Source organism: Falco punctatus, assembly GCF_963210335.1.
Source record: "Falco punctatus genome assembly, chromosome: 1".
NCBI classification, from domain to species: domain Eukaryota; kingdom Metazoa; phylum Chordata; class Aves; order Falconiformes; family Falconidae; genus Falco; species Falco punctatus.
In genome coordinates this window covers 112,616,275-112,635,935 of record NC_137580.1, presented here as the reverse complement: position 1 = coordinate 112,635,935, position 19,661 = coordinate 112,616,275, and the positions used below count along the sequence as shown (strand labels likewise).

The 19,661-nt window shown below is 55.8% G+C and overlaps 2 protein-coding genes across 5 annotated transcripts in view; one reads left to right on the top strand and one right to left on the bottom strand.

Moving 5' to 3' along the window:
* The window catches only part of RAP1GAP2 (RAP1 GTPase activating protein 2), an 83,424-nt gene extending 74,531 nt beyond the window's left edge, over window positions 1-8,893 (bottom strand). For 2 of the 4 annotated variants that reach the window (XM_080397729.1, XM_080397720.1), the window contains exons 1-2: window positions 5,868-8,893; window positions 3,276-3,392 (exon numbers count right to left, since the gene is read on the bottom strand). In XM_080397729.1, the coding sequence (XP_080253855.1) occupies window positions 3,276-3,392; window positions 5,868-5,917 (167 nt within the window). In that variant the 5' untranslated portion in view covers window positions 5,918-8,893. Of the gene's footprint in view, window positions 1-9; window positions 3,253-3,275; window positions 3,393-5,867 lie in introns of those variants that run through there. The other 2 variants (XM_080397730.1, XM_080397726.1) reach the window with 2 other exon arrangements.
* Window positions 8,894-8,897: 4 nt separating this feature from the next.
* The window catches only part of CCDC92B (coiled-coil domain containing 92B), a 27,718-nt gene continuing 16,954 nt past the window's right edge, over window positions 8,898-19,661 (top strand). Inside the window, exons 1-2 of the mRNA XM_080397900.1 lie at window positions 8,898-12,123; window positions 19,276-19,429. Coding sequence (XP_080254026.1) covers window positions 11,878-12,123; window positions 19,276-19,429 — 400 coding nt within the window. The 5' untranslated portion in view covers window positions 8,898-11,877. The remainder of the gene's footprint in view (window positions 12,124-19,275; window positions 19,430-19,661) is intronic.

The following is a 19,661-nucleotide window of genomic DNA, read 5'->3' as shown; positions in this document are numbered from 1 at the left end:
GCATCTTACCTTGATTTCCTCGCCGCTCTCTGTGCGAAGCCGGCAGCGGCTGCAAGCCCCGGCGCAGGGAGGTGCGGAGCGGCGCGGGGGGGTGCGGAGCGGGCTGCCAGCCCCGCAGCCGCAGCGATCGCATCCCCGCGTACCGAGGAGCCTGCGCCTGGCGCTGCGCCCCCGCGCCCCCGCACAGCCCAGGGCGGGGGGCGCCCTGCTGCTCCGCAGCCCTGCCCGCCCCAGCGGGGAATCAGCGCTGCTCAGGTGAAGGGCATCAGCCAGCTGGGAACCGGGTCCCTGGGAGGGGGGAGGAACCCGACGCTGGAGATGCCATGGGCTCCTGGGCAAGGAGTTTTCATCGGGGGGCTTCGGCAGCATCGCTGGAGTGATGCCCACCAGCAGAAGCTGGGGACCTTGCCCGCTGAACCTGCCCGGGGCTTTTAGGGTGAAAGGGCCATTTTATGAAAAAATACCTAGAAAAGGGAGCAACCCCCTCTGGGTTCAGCTGTGGAAGCAGACGTCAGTCTTACACGTGAGCCCCTTCAGTTGGTACGGCGCAATTAGGGACTGGCTGGACCAGACAAAGGAAGAGCTTCCAGGGCCAAAGTCTGGACGTGTCAAAAGGGAAGGCAACACTTCCATCCCCACCGATGGGCCCATCTTTTCTAGCTCATGGGTCACCCACCCCAGCCCCACACCGCTGCTACCCGGCACAGCCCGAAGGGTGAGCCTGCACTGCAGGGCTCAGCCGGTTGCCACAGCTGTGCTGCCTCATTCCCACTAGTTCCGAAAGTTATTTGTTGAAACCAATGCAATTCCCTTTTCTGGCAGCCCTGAAACCTGTTTTACAGCACTCAACATCTGAGCAGGTGATTTCAGCTCCCAGAGGCACTCAGGACTAAACTGGGCAACCCACTGCACCCCAGCCAGCTGCCTTGGCACTGCCTGGCCCCTGCCGGAGCACACCAGCAGCAGGCATGGCTTGGCCAGGATACTCTTTAAAACCATTGCGGTCCTTGCACTCAGGTTTGCTGTGTTGCGAACCAAATAGCCACAGATATCCTGCAGCTCCTGGGCAGCTGGGCGCAGCTGTCAGTAGCCCTCCCGTGCCAAAGGAGAGGCCCATCCCAGCCAAAGCAGCTCTGCCAGCAGCATTGTGCCTGCTGCTTCCAAACACAAGGCTGCGTGTGTGGGACCAGGGCAAAACCAACCTGGCTGTCCGAAAAGCCGTAGGAAATGGGGTCCATGCTCTTGCCCTTCTATGAAGTGCTGCTCAGGTGGGACCAATGAGTACATCAACATGTACAAATAGAAAGAACAATAAAATACACCTGTTACATCAACCCCTCCAGCAGATCAGCCATCCTCTTGCTCAGCTGTGTCACTACCATTATACAAAGAAAAAGCAGCAAGTGCAAAAATAGAGACAGTGATCCAACTAATGTGACACATAAATAATTTGACAGCCTGAAATGCCACACAGTATCCCAGTGCCGGCATGCCACCCGAGGCACTAAAATGTTCCCTAGATGAAGCCCCTGCACCAGCATGCCACAGCTGCGATGAGCATCGGTGCTGGGAGGGGGCACAGCTACCTGCTCACTGTACCCTGTCCCTTATGCCAGGCCAGGGGACTGCAGGATGCCCCACTGCTCCCAGTAACAAACAAAGGGCTTTAGATAGGAACACAACCCCAACACGGCTTCCTCCTCGCTTCCGTCCCACAGAGTGGCTGCTGAAGCAAACGGCACAGCACAGCCTGCGGCAGATTCGTGCCCCAAGCGGGGCCAGCAGCTCTGCTCCCCAGCCGCAGGTGCTGCCCAAGAGGGCTGCTCCCCTCTCTGCTTGTGGAGTCAGTCAGGCAAACTCGGGACTGACTGAGCTGGAGTTTGCACTTGAGCTGCCCTGGGCGACTGGGTAAAGATGCTACCCCTGTAAAAGGGAGGCAGGCACCATTCATAACTGGCCACTGACATCCCACAGACTCTACCAGACTTCTGAGCTCGCTGGAAAATCAAATCAATCCAGCAGAATTAACCCCAAGAGTACTTTAGATTAATTATAAATGACGTTACACACGTTTAAGTTCCACATGCCACATGATATACATGCACCAGAGGTGAGATTTATACAGCCTTTGATAGTAATTTGCAAAAATTAGTTCAAATCAATAACCAGCATGGTAATTTCAGTTTCTGGGAAGCTTCTCTGGCAGCAGGTGGAGGAATCGCTGTCTTGGGAAGCGGCCGGCAGCAGCATGCATGTATGCCACAGCTCTTGCAAGGGAAGTGGGGCACCTCCCTGCTGCTCCTAGAAGTTTCTTCTAGACACAGATGTCACCTACCCTCCTGCTCCCCACGAGCAGGCACTGTCCCCCTTGGAGACCCCTCACTCTGCAGGGACCCTCCAAGAGCACTCGCAGCCCTTCCCTATCCTGGGTACCCCTGATGGGCACCCCCTCTCTCCCCAGCCACCCTCCCACTGTTACCCTGGTACATGCAGTTCTGGGGAGATAAATACTTCAAGGCTTTAAGGTCTCTTGAAGTAAAACTGCTGCTGAAAGAAAGAGGGAAAAGCTTCTAGCTGCTCAGCCACCCAGGGACTCAGCTGTTTCAGTGCTCTTAACAAGCAGAAAAACAGACACTGCGCTATATGTATCTTGAGGCCCACAAGGCTTTTATGTTAATGGCATTTTATCATCAAACCCTGGGATTCAAACTGACAGCAATGCATATGCATCAGCCCAGAAAGCCAGGGTACATGCCCAGGACATGGCTCCAAGACATGTTCTCAACGAGCTGTGAAGGAGAGAGTTTAAGCACAGAATGAAATCGAGGTATCAGAACAAATATTTTCCAGAGATCGCTTTAGGCTTGGAGATAGGCGGGCCCTGGCTCCTAATCTGGTGTTTAAGTAAATCTCAAGTGTGCTGCATGCATAAAGCAGGTCCTCAAAAGGTTGTATGCTTAACCAAAAGCACGGGGGTTTTAAAAATAAAAGTTTGGGCAGGTGGACAGTAATTTGTCCTTTCCGCTGCTTTAAACCGGAGAGGTGTTTACATGATGTTTGCAGCTCCTGGCTGAAACCGCTGCATCTGGACTATTATTTTAAAGCAAAACCCAAGACATTCAGGTATTCACAGGGCTCCAAAGACAGACTGAGGCTCAGAAGACCCATGTCAAAACCACAAGGGCTTGTGACAGAGCGGTCTGCCAATGGGACTGGCAGGGGACACACTGGTGCTCCCCACAGTCCCCATCCCTGAGCCCACCAGCCCCCCTTACCTGCTGGGTGAGTCCAGGTCTGCCCGGCTGACGATGTGGTGCTGGTGGGGGGAGTACAGCCACTGGAAAGCTGTCAGCGTCCTCTCCTCGATCCGAAACCGGCCTTCTCGCACGTACCTAAAAATAACAGCAAGAAAGACTGAAATATTTATTAGCGCAGGATTGTGAAGAGGGAGCTGCAGGATGTGGAGGGCTCAGTAGTACAGCTCAGAGCTGTGAGTCCAGCACCACCACCGATGTGTTCCTCAGTGGAAACAGCAAAATGACATCACAGCCCCGTCTGTCTGCATCCCTGCACCGTCCCTGTCCTTCCCTGCCCATCAGTGGATGCTCCCATGGGGCTGAGGGGGCACCCCTTCGAGGGTGGCTCCCAGGGGAGGGGATGGTGACCCTCTGGCCACCTGCACTCCCTGCCATTGGGCAGCATCCCCAACTGCCCAGCACAGCTCCTCGGTGGGCAGCTGCAGAATGGAGCCTTGCAGGGGGCTCTGTGCCCTCCAACCGAGCACCCATGGAGCTGCTATTGGCTGCAGCCCCCAGTACAGCATCTCACTGACACGGGACCGCCGGGCCGCAGTCACAACTGCCACACACAGAAAAGCAAAGAGCAAACATTCCCAAAGCAGCACAGGACGCTTCAGTGTAAAACCCTGGGAGACACAGGTACAGCACCCTGCGGCTCAGCATCACCACCCTGGTGGGCGCAGTTTGCCTCTAGCAGCTCCCACCCAGCCATCCCCCCACCAGCACCAGACCTGTCCCCAGCATTCTCATTGGCTCCAAGACCAGGCTAATGCCTTTCTAATATTATTTCAAATGTCATTGTTTCAAATGGCCAGATATTGAGGCTTATTAAATAATATCCAAGTGATGAACTGATGTTTATTATTTTGGTTGGAGAAGTATGGATTCTCTGGATAGCAGCTGCAAGTTCTGTCAGTAACCGCAGTTGTTCCCATCTTTTAGAACAAAATTCCACTGCCTGCCTCCATCCCAACAGCCAGCCACACTTCACACACCCTCCTCCAAACACGAAATTTCATCAGCAAGCAATTAATTATTTAAAGCCCCTGTAGTACTGGTTGGAGACACATGCACGCACACACAGCTGAAGCGTTCATGAACCCCAGGGAGGGCTGAGGTGAGCTCATGGTCCTCTCATCTGCATGCAGATGCTCCAGGCTGTACATTCCTGCCATGAACAACAGGGGTCCGGCCATGCTGCCCGGATGGGGCCAAGGGGACACACCACAGTGCCACGGGTTCCCCACAGACCTGATGAGCAGGGCCACATCTCAGGCTGTTTGCTGCCACTGGGCTCTACCATCTCCCTGAGCTCACGCAGCCCAGGGCTGCAGGGTTTCTGCTGGAGCTGGGGTCAGCAATGGTGCAGGAGTCAGGACTGCCCGCTCTCAGCAAAAGGAAACCCAAAAGGTTCCTTGGGTGTCCCCAGTACAGACTGACCTGCCCATTTTCTTAGTGAAAGCAACCAAGTGTGGTGCAGTCCCAGTGCTCCCCTGCAGCTCCTGCATATGATAACACTGCATAAAGTAGTGGCAGGCAAGCTAGAGCATCTTTTGGGAAGGAAGTGGGGGTCTGAGGCCATGGGGATGGCAGGATGGCCAAGCCAAGTCACCATTGTAATAGTTTGGGTCTAAGTGTGCAAAAGAAAAAGTGCTCTAGGCTGCTGAAGAGGGGCAAAAGAAAGAAAGAAAGGGCAGAGGGGAAAGCAAGCTTCACAAACTTAGAGACATCCTCAGGCAATCTCCACTCTGGCTTTTGACCCTGGTCTGCAGGGATCCCACCCACACCTGGCAGCTCTGGCACCCAGCCTGGGCCTGGCTGCGCTCCCCGGCCGGCCGGTGCTGGGACCAGCCCTGGGCCCGGTCCCAGCTCTTACATCAGCAGCACCGCGCTGCAGCCAGAGTCACCCCAGCCACAGCCTGGCATCGCTACAGCGCCCTGCTCAAAAGTCACAAGCTTTGGACGTCACAAACTCCACGATTAAAAAAGAAAAAAAAAAAAAAAGCAACAAAGAAAGCTTGTTTCCAATGTTAGCCCATCCCGGCTGCTGCGATCCCCCTGGCTCCAGCAAGACAAGCGATCCCCACACGCCAGAGCCCGGAGCAGCCTCAGCACCCTTTTCCCCCACAACAGTCGGGATGCCCCCAGAGCATCCCGGGCGTGTCCCAGAGGCTTCCACGCGGCGGGTCCAACGCCCAGGCACGCCAGGGAGACTCTCGTTGGGATCCCACTCCGCTACCGGTACTGGCCCCGAACGCCAGCGATCCCCCCGGCAGCAGCTCCCAACTCCCATCCCCCTCCCTGTCCGGGGATGCACCCCCCCGGCTGGAGCAGCCGCCCCGCGGGGACCCTCCGCAGCCGGGACCACGCTGCGACCCTTGCAGTGCCCAGGGCCGGGGCTAGGTCCCGCGCGTCCCCCCCGAGCCCACCCCGCCGGGACTCCCCTTCCCACCTGGCCCGGCAGCCGGGACTCCCCCGGGCTGGGGGCACCCCCACCGCAGAGCCGAGACCCCCCTGTAAGCTCGGCGCCCCCCCGCGCCCTCCGGGACCCCCCGGCCTCGCACTCACCAGCGCACCAGCTCCCAGCGCCGCTCGCCCGCCGCCTTGCCCGAGGCCATGCCGGGCAGCGATGCCGCAGGCGGGCCGGGCGGGGGGGAGCCGGGGGGAGCCCCGCACAGCTCCGCTCCGAGCCGGGGCGGGCAGCGCCGGAGCGCGGACACGGTCCCCGCGGGGCTGGGGCGGCTGCGCCGGCTTCTGCGCGCTCCCGCCTCCTCCCGCGCCCGGGGGGGGACCGTGGGGGACCTGGGCAGGTGCGGGGGGGGTCACATCACCGTGCCCTGTTACGTAAAGCGTTACGCAATGGCCGCTCCCCCCCCCCCCCGCCTCCCAGGGCAGCCCCGGGGGTCCCCGACAGCGCTGCGAGGGCAGTGGGCTGCAGGCGAACCATCCCCCGAGTCTCCCACCCATCGGAGGGATCCCACCAGCACCCCCAGGGGAACGCGCCTTTCCCAGACTCGCAAACGCGGGGAGCGAGTCCGAGCCAAGCATCGCCAAGTCCCTGGCAGTCACCAGTGGGAACAAGCCCAGAAACGGGCTGGGGCCAGCCAGGCCTCCCTGCCCAGCCTGAGTCCCCCCAGCCCCCTTGCAGCACAGCTGCATGGCCACACCAGCACAGGCCAGGAGCTCACCCCCAAAACCCCGGTTCTGCCGCTGGTTCTCGCTCACCCACAAAAACAACCAGCCCACCCAGCAGAATTCTCCTGCATGGGGTCCAGGAACACTGAGTGATAATCATTGTCCCACAGATTCAGAGCTAAACCTGCTGCCTGCCTGAGCCAGGGTCCCCCAGCCAAAGCCCCTGGGGGCCACAGGGTATGTTCATCTACAGGGGCCCAAAGCACTCGGGAAACAAACTGGGATCGTACCTAGATATTATTTCAAGAAAAGTCAAATCATACTAAAAGCTGTTTCTAAAAAGTGATGTTCCAGCCCTAAATCCTAGCTTTTCTGGTCTTTGAGAACTTATTTTCACAACTCAGCAAGCTTAATTCAAATCAAGTGACACTAATTACTCAAGTAAATACCTATTATTGGCAATTCTAGAGTCCTACTCTTGTAGGGCCCAAACACATGTGAAAGGCATTGATGCCTCCATCTCAGCTAGGAAGCAGGGGAGTGCTTTGCTGTGTTGGCTGGAGGGGCTGTGCCTTGCCATGGTCACATAAGGGGAACTCAGCAGGGGGTCTTCCTAATTCCAGGCAGTGACCTCGCCTCTGGAGGAGCTGTTACCTCTTACAAGTTACAGGCTGGAAGGCAATGTCCTGCCTAGGGAAGCTGCGTCCATACCTTGGTTTGGCAGCTGGCAGCCCACTCTGATGGTAGCTTGGTCCTCAGCTGGATGCTTTGGCTGAAATTATGACCAGGAAATTGTGGATACATCATATTTCAATGAGCCAGGCAGCAAGTAAGCTCACTCCTCAGCAAGGCTGTTATCAGCTGCCCGCAGCCATCAGACACTAGCTCTGCCTGGATCAGTATCACTCGTGATCAGATTCAGAGCCAAGGGCAGATTAAAAATCCGATGTCCACTATGCAGAGCATGATAGCCATGCTGGATTTCACACTGGTACATGCAGAGACTCTCAGCACTGATGGGAACGACCAAGCTGGTCCCTGCTGCCAGCACCACTCGTGCTGCTCCCTGGCAGGGCAAAGCCATGGCTGGCCCTTACCCAGACCCTCATCCCAGCCCTCGCTTCTCTCTGGTGCTTCCGCCTGCTGCGGGAGGCCACAGGTGGGGCAGTCTTGATGGGACCAGGGGGAATGCAGGGCCAGAGAGGGGCCATAGGAATGGGCACAGGAAAGACTGAAGCCCCTGGAGCCTGGGAACTGACAGTCCCTGTTTCAGCATGCCAGTTTTTGCAAACCTGGAAGATCTAAAAATAAAAACCACTTTTATTTAAAAAAAAAAAGTTCTGAAATACTGAGAAATTTAAAAAAATTGAGTGTTCACGTAGCATGTATGAGCTAATGCATGCAGCATCTTTCACGTGCCCCTTGTCACTGCCAGTGCCATGCTGATCCCAACCGGGCATCCCGCCGGGGCCAGCGCACCAGAGCCAGGCTAACAGATTTGGCCCGTTATTTCCCAACGCTTTGCCACGTTCAGCAGGGTGTCACAGAGTCACACTCCCCTACTGCCTTCCCCCAGCATCTCCAGGGCGCACCACAACCTCACCGCAGGCAGCTGGGCAGAGCAACAGCTCTTTGAAGGGGACCTCGGACAAATTGCATTACTTAGCTCAAGTAAATATCCTTATAAGTCTGATATTTTCAAATCCCTGTGGAAATGTTAAGCTAATGTTAAATTTATCAAAACCCTCTAGCTTTTAGCCCTCCATCACTTTAAGGAGCTTCTTAATAGGTTCTTCAAAGCAATTAGGAGACACACACACTCTACATTTCAATTAGGTTGAAAAATAATATTTGAGGCAAAGTTAAGCTAATTTTTAAATTAATTGCAAGAATTCCCTTAATAGTGAACTCAGGGGGTGGAGGGGAAAGTTGTGCTCTAAAACCACACTACATAGTTAGCCTGGAAGGGCTCAGGGTGTAGGTTTAGCTTCATTGCACACCAAGACGCATGCTCCCTTTGGGAAGTGGCTGTTGTGTCCTGCTCTCAGTCACCTCCCAAGTGAACCGGTCTCACCTAACATGAGGCATTTAACCAGACAGCCCTGCAGGCAGGGGCTCACAGACTTCAGTTACTCCTGCAGCCAGAGGGAAGAGGGATGCACGGTCAGGAGCAGCCACAGTTGCTGCTATTGAAATAGCTGAAGCTACTTTGAAGAAAAAAATAAAGAAACAGGGTGCCTGTTTTTCTCCACTGACTGCAAGTGAAGCAGAGATGGATACCACCTTTACATGCCCACACCACCACTACCCGCCCGGACAAATATCTCAGCTAAGATGGGATCAAAACAGACCTTCGTGCTACAGACAGGCCCCGATCAAGGCCATGATTTGCAGCACAACTTCCCTTTCCCTGCCTTCCCTCCACAGCCACCCTCTCTGTCAGGCAGCACCTTCACAGCCCCCAGCCCCCCCACAGCTGCCTTCCTGCCTGGCCGACATGCTGGCAGGGCTTGGGGTGCCCAGCTGAGCCGCTGCGGGGAGCCCTGCCTGCACCAACGTTGCAGCTTGCCAGGACCGTGCTCAGCCACAACCCACCCATGCACACACACATACACACATATACACACCTCCCCACATACACACATGTAGACACATACATACATGCACACACAGACACACACCACATATGCACGTGCATACACACCCACACCCCACACCCACCCACATACAATACAGACCTGACTGCCCGGGCGCTGGTGCCAGCTCACCCCGAGCAGCAGACCCGGCCCCAGGGGCTGAGCCCACCCCTCCTGCAGCACCCTCTCCGCAAGCCCCTGCCCTGCCTGGGGCCCGCCAACCCCTGCCCCGGGCGGCCCGAGCCCGGCGCTGGAGGCTCTGCAAGCTGTCCCTGCCCGCACCCCCGCACCGCCGCCCGCACCGCCGCCGCTAGAGGCCGGTGTCGGCCCGGAGCTGCGGGCAGCGGGCAGCACCCAGTCCCGCACGGCAGCGCTGCTGCTGCCTTGCAGCCCCGACCCGCAGCCCTCCCGCTCCCGCCCCCCCCCCCCCCCCCCAGCGGCTCCCAGGGGGAAAAGCCGCATTTCTGCAGTCAAACCCGGGGCCGAGGCCCCCTGCCGCGGCGGTCCCCTCGCCCTCCTGCCCGCGGGGTGCCGGTGGGGGGGTGCTGCGGTGGGGTATCCCCCGCTCCCGTACAGCAGGCAAGGAGCAGGCTGGCTCGGCCCCACGGCCACGGGCTGGGCTGGCAGCGGCGACTGCACGGCCCCTTCTGAGGCTGAAATGGCGTTCGTGACACTTCGGGCTCATTTTGCAGATCACAAACAACCCCAGGCCCGTGCGAGAAGCGGCCCCTGACACTTGGAGCGAGGTGGGAGTGGGGAAGGGTCGCAGTGTAACTGCGGGGCAGGATGCAGCAGTTGCTGGAGGGATTAACTAAGGGACTTCTAGGTCATGTCCTGGTCAAAAAAGCTAAGCATAGCGCTCTCAGAGCAAAAAGCTTCCAGTGAAACCAGTTCACTGTAGAATGGCAAGCACAAGCAAGAGAAATGATGGGAAACAGCAATAGTGTGTGTGCATCGTGGCTGGATCTGGGCTGGCAGACGATGCTGCAGAGGCAGCCAGCTCTATCCTATGCCATGCTGGGTGCAGAGGGTGAGCTGTGCTCCACTGCCTTCCCTCGCAGCACAGCCGTATCCTGGAGCAATGACCTCATTTACAGAGGCAGCTCTCTGTCCCCGAACGCCTGACCTTGATTGTTTGCAGGCTTGTCTTTTATTCAGTGGAAAATCAATGAAAACTGTACAAACCTGGTGAAACAGGATGCACTCAGAAATCACCCCTCCCTCTTCCCCCCACCTCCCCATCTGTAATTCACTCCTACTCAAGATAGCACATGAGTTAGGGGAAGACACAGTGAGACATGAAAACAGCCGCCCCTGCCCCCAAACACCACACTGAGACAAACAACACCCTGGCAAGCCTTGGCCTGATGGTTAAAATGGGTGAGAGGAGCTCCTAATGAGACAACACTTATCTGAATAAGAAATTCTGTGCTCTCCTCCCTCACACAGAAATTCTTCACCTCTTAACAACCTGGCTTTGCAGGAAGAACTCTGTTTTTCAGAGGACGCAAGTTGAGAGGAGGTCCAGGCAGGAGTCAGCACAACTGGATTAGCATTAAGAAGCACTGAAGCTCTCACTTGTGCTGGCTGGGGCCTTAAGCAGAGATGTCTGAATAATTCATTGCAAATCAGAGGCTTGTGTGTGCTTGTGCAGACCTTTGGACCTCCCTGGTCACCTTTTCTCCTGATTTAATGATTTCTCTTTAAGTGTGAATTAAACCCACTCTCCATAGAAAAGCCCCCTTTCCAAGCTCAGCCTTCCTCTGCTACTGGCCAGCACCAAGCCAGGCTGTACCACACCACTTCACATCAGGTAAGGATTAATGTTCAGCCATTACAGCAGAAGGATGTTACAAACCCATCGTATTACACCTGGAGGATGCTCGGCTGTGCCTGCCCTCCTGCAAGCATAAGGCAGAGCTATTTCCCATGGCATACCCTCATTTGCTTGGTGTAGCACTGGCTACAGTCAGAGGTTTGAAGCATCCAAAGGGAGGAAAGAACACGGGATGAGAAAATGCTGCCACAAACCATACCCTGTGGGCTGCCCTACAACACATGCATGTGCTGCTTGTGCGCTGAAGGCTGGTACGTACAGAATAGCAGCAGTTTTAGTGTGAGAATGGCAGCACAATCCAGCTAAGCATCAGACCAGGAACAGTGCTCCCTCCGTAGCAGATTTTGGTTTAAGGGAATAGGAATCAGCAGACTGTCAGCTGACGGGTAGGACGATACCATTTCTCCGTGCCTTCACTGCCATGTGACATGGAACAGGCCGCTGCATCTCAGCTTCCCCTACTGTAGAAGAGGTGCAATGAATTTAGTCATCTTTGAAAGAGGAGCCCCAGCTGGTCTGGATATCAGACACAAAAGGGCATGAAGGATTAGTAACCACATGAGTAAACAAGCCCATTCTTGACTCGCTTCCCACCAGTTTCCCCGCCGAAGCGGGTGCCACCCCACATTTGGCTTGCACCCCCTCGAGTTGCGTTAACACTGACAGCCCCCGCAGGGGACACGGTCGCCACCGGTTCCCCAGCAGATGCCCGGAGCCCCGGCGGCCCGGCCCGGCTGCGCCGCGGCTCCTCGCTCCCCGTGGCGGGGCGGTGGCTTCAGCACCGCGGACAGCGACGGGGCGGCGGCCGCGAGCCCCGGCCCGGTGCGGCCCCCCGGAGCAGCGGAGCCCGGGCGCCCCCAGTACCCCCAGGCAGCGGAGCCCCGGCCCGGTGCGGGGGTATGTCCCCGGCGCCGGTGCGGGTCCCCTCGGGCCCCGCTGCCGCCGGAGCCGCCGCGCTCCGCAGCCGCCGATGCCGCCGCGGCCCCGCTCCCCGCCCGCGCCTCGCCCCGGCGGAGCTCCCCAGTTCCGGTCACGTTGCCGCCTGTTTACGGCGCGGCTGCCGGCGGGCGGCGGGGCCGGGCCGGGCCGGGCGAGGCGGGGCCGCCGCAGGCAGCGCGGGCAGCGCGGGAGCCCGGCGCGGCCCCGGCCCCGGCCCCGCCGCCGCCGCCCCATGACGCCCAGCGGGCGCCCCGCGGGGCCCCGCCGCTCCCCCCAGGTAAGGGCCCGGGGCGCCGGGGCTCGGCGGGGCTCGGCGGGGCAGGGCGCGGCGGGCGGCGGGCTCGGTGGGGCCCGGTGCGGGGAGAGGGGCCCCGGTGCGCGGGGCGGAGGCGCGGGGCCGCGGGGGCCGGGGTGCGGCGGCGCGGGGCTGCTGTCCCTGCCGAAGTTCCCGCGGCCCCGCGGGTGCCGGTTCTGGAAGTTGCCTCGCCCCGCGGGCGGCACCGGCGGCGGGGCTGCGCGGCTGGGAAGCGGCTCCCGGCGCGGCACGGCGCTCAGAGCCTGTGGCAGGGCTCCGCCGGGCACCGGGCAGCCTTGCTGCGGCCCTCCCGGGCAGGGTGGCACCGCGGGCAGCGCTCACCGCAGGGGCGGCTGGTTGGAAGTGGCGGCGGCGGGCTCCATCCTGCTCCTGCCGCGGAGTGGGGTCCGTAGCTTTCCCCCGGAGCCAGCAGGAGAAAGCACGGCCTTGCTTGCAGCGTCTGCAGCCGAGTGACAAGCTTCAGCTCTGGCTGCTAGTCAGGCTGCTCTGTTTAGAGAATTGCCAGAAAACACAATAATTTATCATCAGCGTTTGGCTTGGTTTTATCTTTAAATAGATCTGGGTAGATAATTGATGGCAAATAGGGCTGCGAGTGTAATCCTGCCTCTACCGAGATGCGGGGAGGTTTCCCACTGACTTTCCCAAGGCCGAGATTTCACCTCTAGTTTCTATTCCCGGCATCGCCACTACCTCCGTGACCTTCTGCAAGTTTCTCAGCTTCCTGCTGCCTTGTTTTCCTTACATTTAAAGACGCACTCGCTCCGTGGTGTTGTTGCCAAGTTTCTGTTCATATTCTTTGAGATCGTAAATACTAAGCGCTATAGATTTCTGATATGTATCAGCATTTATTCCTGTGCATGTTTTAATGCAGTGGTGAGGAGGTGGCTGGCAACTGCCATGGGATAAATTATCGACCTGTGCCTGCAAACCTCATTTGTGTCCTCTGACTCCCAGTTAATTTACCATTTATGGGGGAAAACGATTACGTGGGTAAGGGCTGGATCTCGGTGTGACCGTGTTTGCACTGGGGTATGTGTACATGCAATACTGTACCTGCCTTTCAAATGCCTCATCTTGCGTCAAAGTTTTGGGATTCTGACTGGCATTAAACAACAGAACTGAGTACAGTTTTGCCCTGGAAACAAATTCTCAAACAATCTGTGCAAAGGAGATCAGCTCCTAGCAAGCTCCACACCAAATTGGTCATTGTAGCTACTTCAGGAGGCTGCTCTGGTCACTTTGTTTTGGGAAATAAGAACTCTGATAAATTGGGATGAAGTTGCAAATCTCATTGACATTTTCCGATAGCACTTTGAAACACCCAACTGAGATCAGGACTCCCAATGTGCTTGTCCCAAAGATTGTAGTTGCATCGTGAGAAGGTAAGGAGAGGGGGGGAAAATGTGTTTTTGAGGCAAGGGCAGGCCCACAGGGAGGCTCAGGAGTTGAGACTGTGCCCACAACCATCCAGCGTGGGGGACTGCAGGGCAGTGAGCTCAGCGCTGCTGCACCCCACACCAGTGCTGCAGCTGGGTGTCAGCCCATGGCCCAGGCTTGGAGAGCCTCGGCTGAGGGACAGGGCAGGGGGTGGCTGAGCATGGCAGGGAAGCTTTCTCTGCAGGGAGCAGCTCTCCAAGGCCTGTTCTGGAGTGCACTCACCTGTTCCTAGTGGATATCTCCCCAGGTTCATGTTTGTGCATTGCACCCACGTGGTCTGCCTTGAACTGCTTGTGCTCAGCGGTCCCAAAACCTCCTCTAGCTTATCCAGCACTTTGTCAGCTAAGCTTTCACCATCTCTCTGAGTGAATTTGCAGTTGAGGATTAAGATATAAAAAATGCATTTTTAAAGATAAAGATCTGGTCATGAGTGCCTGCTGAGGGCTATCCCACCACTCCAGGGAGAGGCCTGAGAGTCCTGTGCTGAAAATCTTGGATGGTCAGCAAGGGAACCTTGTTCCTGGAAAGCTCTCAGTGATGGAGCAAAGCCCCTTGTATGTCCAGTCTCCAAAACTGGAGACAGCCATTCAGCCCCAGCTCTGCAGGGACAAGGAGACAGCTCGGGTTTTAAGTGTCACCTTTGAATAGGGGCAAAAATCACCATTTAGCTGATTGCTGCCTCCTTTCCAGCTCTCGTGGTGTGTATATATAAAACTATCAGAAGTGCAAGGGCACAGAGCATCCTTCAAGCTAAAGAGAACTGTCACTTACCCTTGACTTTTATCATGAATGATGTAGTTTTCTAGAGTTGTAACCTCATTCATAACTCCTCAAAGCCACAGAGTACATGGGCACTGCAAAGGCTTCCACCACCAGTTGCTTTGGCAAGTTAGAATAACAGCTACAGCAAGGCAGGGATCAGAGCAGCGTTGCTTCCAACCCCGTCCCTACTTGCTGCAGTACAACCATCCTTTTGGGAGCCATGCTTGCAAGGCCATGGCTCGGGAAGCTGGTGCTTCTCAGCATCCCTGGGAGTGACAGCCCTAGTCACTGTGCTCTGGGTCTCATGTCTTGGGCACAGACTGAAGGTTCCCACCTTGCTTCACCACATAGAGATATGGTCCTCAGCACTTGCTGGGTGCTTTGAAGCCCTTTGACATGGGAAGCCTGGGCATTATTAGCTGGGAGATGCGGTGGCCCTGTAAAGCCTTATTAAGTCAGCCAGCAGCAGCAGCTAATCCTTATTAATCCCCAACACTTCCCAAGTGATTGTGCTGTGTGAAACGACCAAAGACACGCATCAAACTAAAGGGTCAAAAAGCTGTTGCAATCTCCACTTGACTTTAGAACCAAGGGAGGGAAGCTATCAGCCATTGAGAGTTTGGTTCTGAAACCCTTTGGGGTAACAACCGGACACAGCCTTGGCAAGGCGAAGGTTCACCCGCTGCCTTCTGGTAATGTCAGAGGTGCTCAAACAGCTTACAGATGCTATTGAAACCTCAGGACTAAATTGCAGCTTCGTTAATAGCTCTTGGTTCTTGCATCATTACCTATGACACAAAGCTGTCTAATGGCTGCAGAGTGGAACAGCATGTTCCTGCCTTTGCCCGTGGGGCCGTGGGGTGGTGAAGCCGCAGCAGCTTCGGGCCACGGTCTGTGGCCCCCTGGGCTCCTGTTGCAAGGGGCAGGAGAGCCCCAGGAGAACTCTGCCCACCTCCGCTCTCAGGCAACAGCATGACCATTCCCGGCCACATCCTCGCTGCCTGTGAAGGCAGCTCCTGCCCCTGCCAGCCTCTGTGTCCTGTTTGCGGATGGGAGTTCCATGTCTAGACAGATGAGGTGCCCCCCCCCCCCCCCCCCCCGGCACGATACCTCTGATGTTCCTGCCACAAGCTGAGAGCTGTTTCTCAATGGAAATGGTGAAAGTCATGTTGGACAGGCAAAGCTGATCCAAACCCACTAAGGACTTCCCACAGCAATTCCAGAAACAGACTGTTTTTCTCCCCCATACACAGGTAAATTATGTAGGCTTTTAATCTTCCAAATCAGACACAACAGATGTCAATCCCAGATATTTTTTCTTTTACTTTCTTTACAGATTGATATTAATCAACTATTTATTTTCAATGGAAAACACTTCCATTGGTAAAAGAAGGGTAATTTCCTACTTAAAGGGAGGAGGGAAAGTTCAACGGAAAATTTGCAGCCATTTCTACTAAAGACATTTCAACTAGACAGAACAAAGTGCTTGAAAATAGCACTAAGCATCCCCTGGGCTTCATCCAACCTACTTTCTGATGTTTCCCAAGATGAGGTGCCACAACTTCCATCAAGAAGCTGCTCTAGAGCCCAGCACATTGTGCTTCCACAGCCCCGGCTGGCAGGAGGGTTTATGCCTTGGTATGATTTGTATTCCTAGCCTATGGCACATGCCCAGTAACTTCCACAGCCATTGCACTGGCACAAGTAAATGTGCTCCCATCAGACCCCAATGAATCCCCATCACTGCCAGCTCTCAGGGTACAAAGAAGGAACGCCATCTCTCTTGTCGATTAATTACGCTGCCATCAGGAAAGGCTAGGTGACTTACAAGACTTAAAAATCATCATCTTGCCACTCAGAAGAATAGGAATGATTAGGGGGTTAAGTCTAGAGCTAGATCCCCCTCTACCCTGCTTCCATTTTAAGGTGCCCAGCAATGAGGGGCTGCAGGTCCCCAGGCTTGCAGAGATGCCCATGCTTTCCTTGCACGGGGCTGCACGCCTTACATGTGGCCAGGCAGGACTAAGCAGGCTGAGCCAAGGCTATTTTCACTTATATGACATTGTTCCACAGGGAAGCTTTAAGCCGGTATAAATCATAGCTCCTGCTATAAGCGCCTTAAATGAGAAACAGGACCTTTGTATCTGTTGCTTTTATGTATCACACTGGCATTTTTTCAAGCTTTCCCATCACATTCATAGGGTGAATTTTTTGAGCATTTCATTCCCTGAATAGCAGAGCCATAGAGTCGTAGAACCATAAGATCATTTAGGTTGAAAAAGACCCTTAAGATCATCAAGTCCAGCTGTAAACCATAAACCCTGCTGTAAGTACAAGCCCAATTACTTAAACCTTAAAGTTGCCTCCAGAGAGGGAAAATGCATTGCTTTCAAAGGTACAGGACAAATGCTTACACAAAGCGTGATATCCTGTGCAAAACGAAGGAGGTGCCCTGATCTCCTGTATCTGACTCCCAAGATAACAAATTATTAATACGCTGTAGAGAGACTCATAGCAGAAAGATCCACGACAAAACAGAGGTACTTCTCAGAGCCACCCTAAAACTTGAAGTTTCATTATTTTGCCTCCAGAAATGGCTCCCTAGGACATGAAAAAACCCCAGTGACAATCCACCATCTGTCTATGCTAAAGCCAGTTCCCATTACCCAATATCTTATTTCATGCTTTATGCAGAGCCCCCCCAGGCAGAGGCACCCTCCGGGCTGCAGCAGGAGCCCCAAGCCAGGTCTCCAAGGGGGACGGCCAGGGCAGCCCTCAGCCCCCTCGTACAGCTTGGTCTGACCCCCTCAAGCAGGGGCAACCACAGGACAGCACAACTGCTATCACTTCTACTCATTGACAGGCCAATTAGGTGTTGCAGCTGCCTCTAATCTCCCTGCCCGTGCACCACCAGCATCATAAGTTGGGGTTGACACCCAGCCCCCTCCCAGCGCATGCTACTTCTGCTGCAGAGATGAGTGGCAGCATCAGTGCTCCCTAGACCCTTGGTGCTGGCCTGCCTCGGGGGCATTGCAGCCGGGAAATCCCTCACAGAAGCCAGACCAATGGCTGAGCACACCAGGAGGCAGAGCAGCACCAGCCCCTTGCAGGAGGGGTTATGCCACGGGGTGGAGTGGGGTACGGCTGGGGCAGCTGTGGGGCAGAGCTGGGGCAGAGGCAGGCGTGCTCAGCCTGAGCAGGGGCTGCATGAAGGCAGCATCGTGCTGCGCCACAGTCCCTTCTCCCCACGCGGGGCATCACCCACCCCCTGGCCCCTGCAGCGCTGCCCTGTACGCAGGGGCTGACCCACGCTGTGCCTACGTGCCGGCTCGCTGCCGGGAAGGGTCACGCAGGTGCCGGGAGCCACAGCTGGTGAAAGCAGGCTGGGGGCCAGCCACGGGGCGATGCCACAGCAGTGACACACAATGGGAAACACCCCGAACCTGTTAGTCCTGAAGCCTCGCTGCACCCCCACTTCATTAAACAGTAGCAACGTGGAGACCTGACTTTAAGGTTGTCACAGATCTGGAGAGGCATTGGCAAGAGCAAAGCTTTGAACTCAGGGCACTGCCAAGATCACTTACTGTGGAATCAAGCTTAAATACAGTTTGATTCGATTTTGGTTGTGGGAATTATCTTAAAATGCACTGCATTACGAAACACAAGTAGGGCTGCAGGTCATTTGGATCTGCAATCATAACACTGAGTTTTTCAGGCACAAAGAAAGAATATCATAAAATCAAGGAAGATTAGGATCCACTTGTGCCATTGCCCACCGCTATCCAAGCAGCAGTGTGCCATATTTTTTGGAAAGTAGTATAAGGACAGAAAAAACTGAATGCCATAAACGTGAGCCAAAGTGCTTGCTGAGTTCTGAAGTTTCTATAGAAAGAAAACTGAAGTCAGATGTGGATGCTGGAGGGAAGGGAAGCAGCTTCCTAGGGCCAGGATGGTGCATGCCATCCCTCAGGCTGGCTGGCCCAATGTCTCCCCATAGAATCACAGAATTGTTTAGATTGGAAAAGACCTTTAAGATCATCGAGCCCCACCGTTAACTCAGCACTGCCGGGTTAGCTCAGTTTGCTGTGGCTTCCCCTCCTCCTGGACTGGGTGTGGGGAGTAAGGATGGATTCCACATCCATATGGAATGGTATTTCCCAGGATTAAGGGTTCTTTCAGAGGTTTATTTTTATCTCCCTGGTGCAGAGGCACAGGTAGGCAGCTTGTGCAGCTGCTTTGCTGGAGCCATTAATTAATGCTTGGTGATGGACCCCCAACCAGGGCTGAGCTGCCCGGAGTAGGACTGACAGCAGCTCTTGTCTGCCAGGTGAATTACCAGGGAAGACGTTTCTTCTTCTGGAAGACAATGTGACTCTCCTTACCACATAATACTGATCGGGTTAGACAGAGCATATTGTATTTTTCATGTGTTAGATCTCTCGCTGCAGTTACTGCTTCGTAATATGTGGCTTGTCAAGTGAGAGCCAAGATCGACTCTGGTGCAACTCCCACCTGGGGACTGCAGGGAGCAATCCTGTCCCAGATGCAATCCTGCTCAGTGACAAAACATTTCCTAGGGCCAAATTCAAAATAGAAACGAGCCGTTCTGATGCCAGGGTCTGTGCAGCAGCATTTGCTGCTCGTGTAGTCTCTGAGCCTCCCAGCCCGCGCGCAGACAGGACGGGAGCTGGACCCATGAGGTGCTGGGGCAGCGGGGTGGCTTGGGGGCCAGTCCCCAGAGTTCTGAGCAGGGATGCTTTGCCCACAGCCACATCCCTGTGGAAAGGGTAGACAAGAGCAGACACCCGCCCTGCTCCCAGTGGGCTCTGCCCTTTGCAAGGGCTCTGGGGACGGGGCTCGCAAGCCCAGTGTGCTGCTGCATGTCTGATCACGAGCCATCTCCACTCCCCGCAGGCCTGGACTGTGAATTTGGTTGCGATGGAGACTGTGTCCCTGGAGCACCAGATACAGAGTGTGCAGCGGCACATCACTTTCCTGAAGAAGGAGCAGATGGAGCTGCTCCATGATCTGCACCTGGAGATCCTCCGCTTGCAGAAGCACTGCTCAGGTGAGTGTTGGGCTGGCCATGGCATGTGGGAGCGGTGTGCCCACAGGGCATGTTGGGCAGGAAAGCTGCTGCTGGCACCCCAGGGCTGGTCTCGCACAGGAGCTCGCACTGGCGTTTGGCAGGATGCATGGGAGGAAGCACCAAGCCACAGGTGATCTTGCTCGGTGTGGGATCAGGGGATCCCCATTCCCTTCAGCCTCCCACTTGCAGTACTGGCCTGGATGCCACTAGC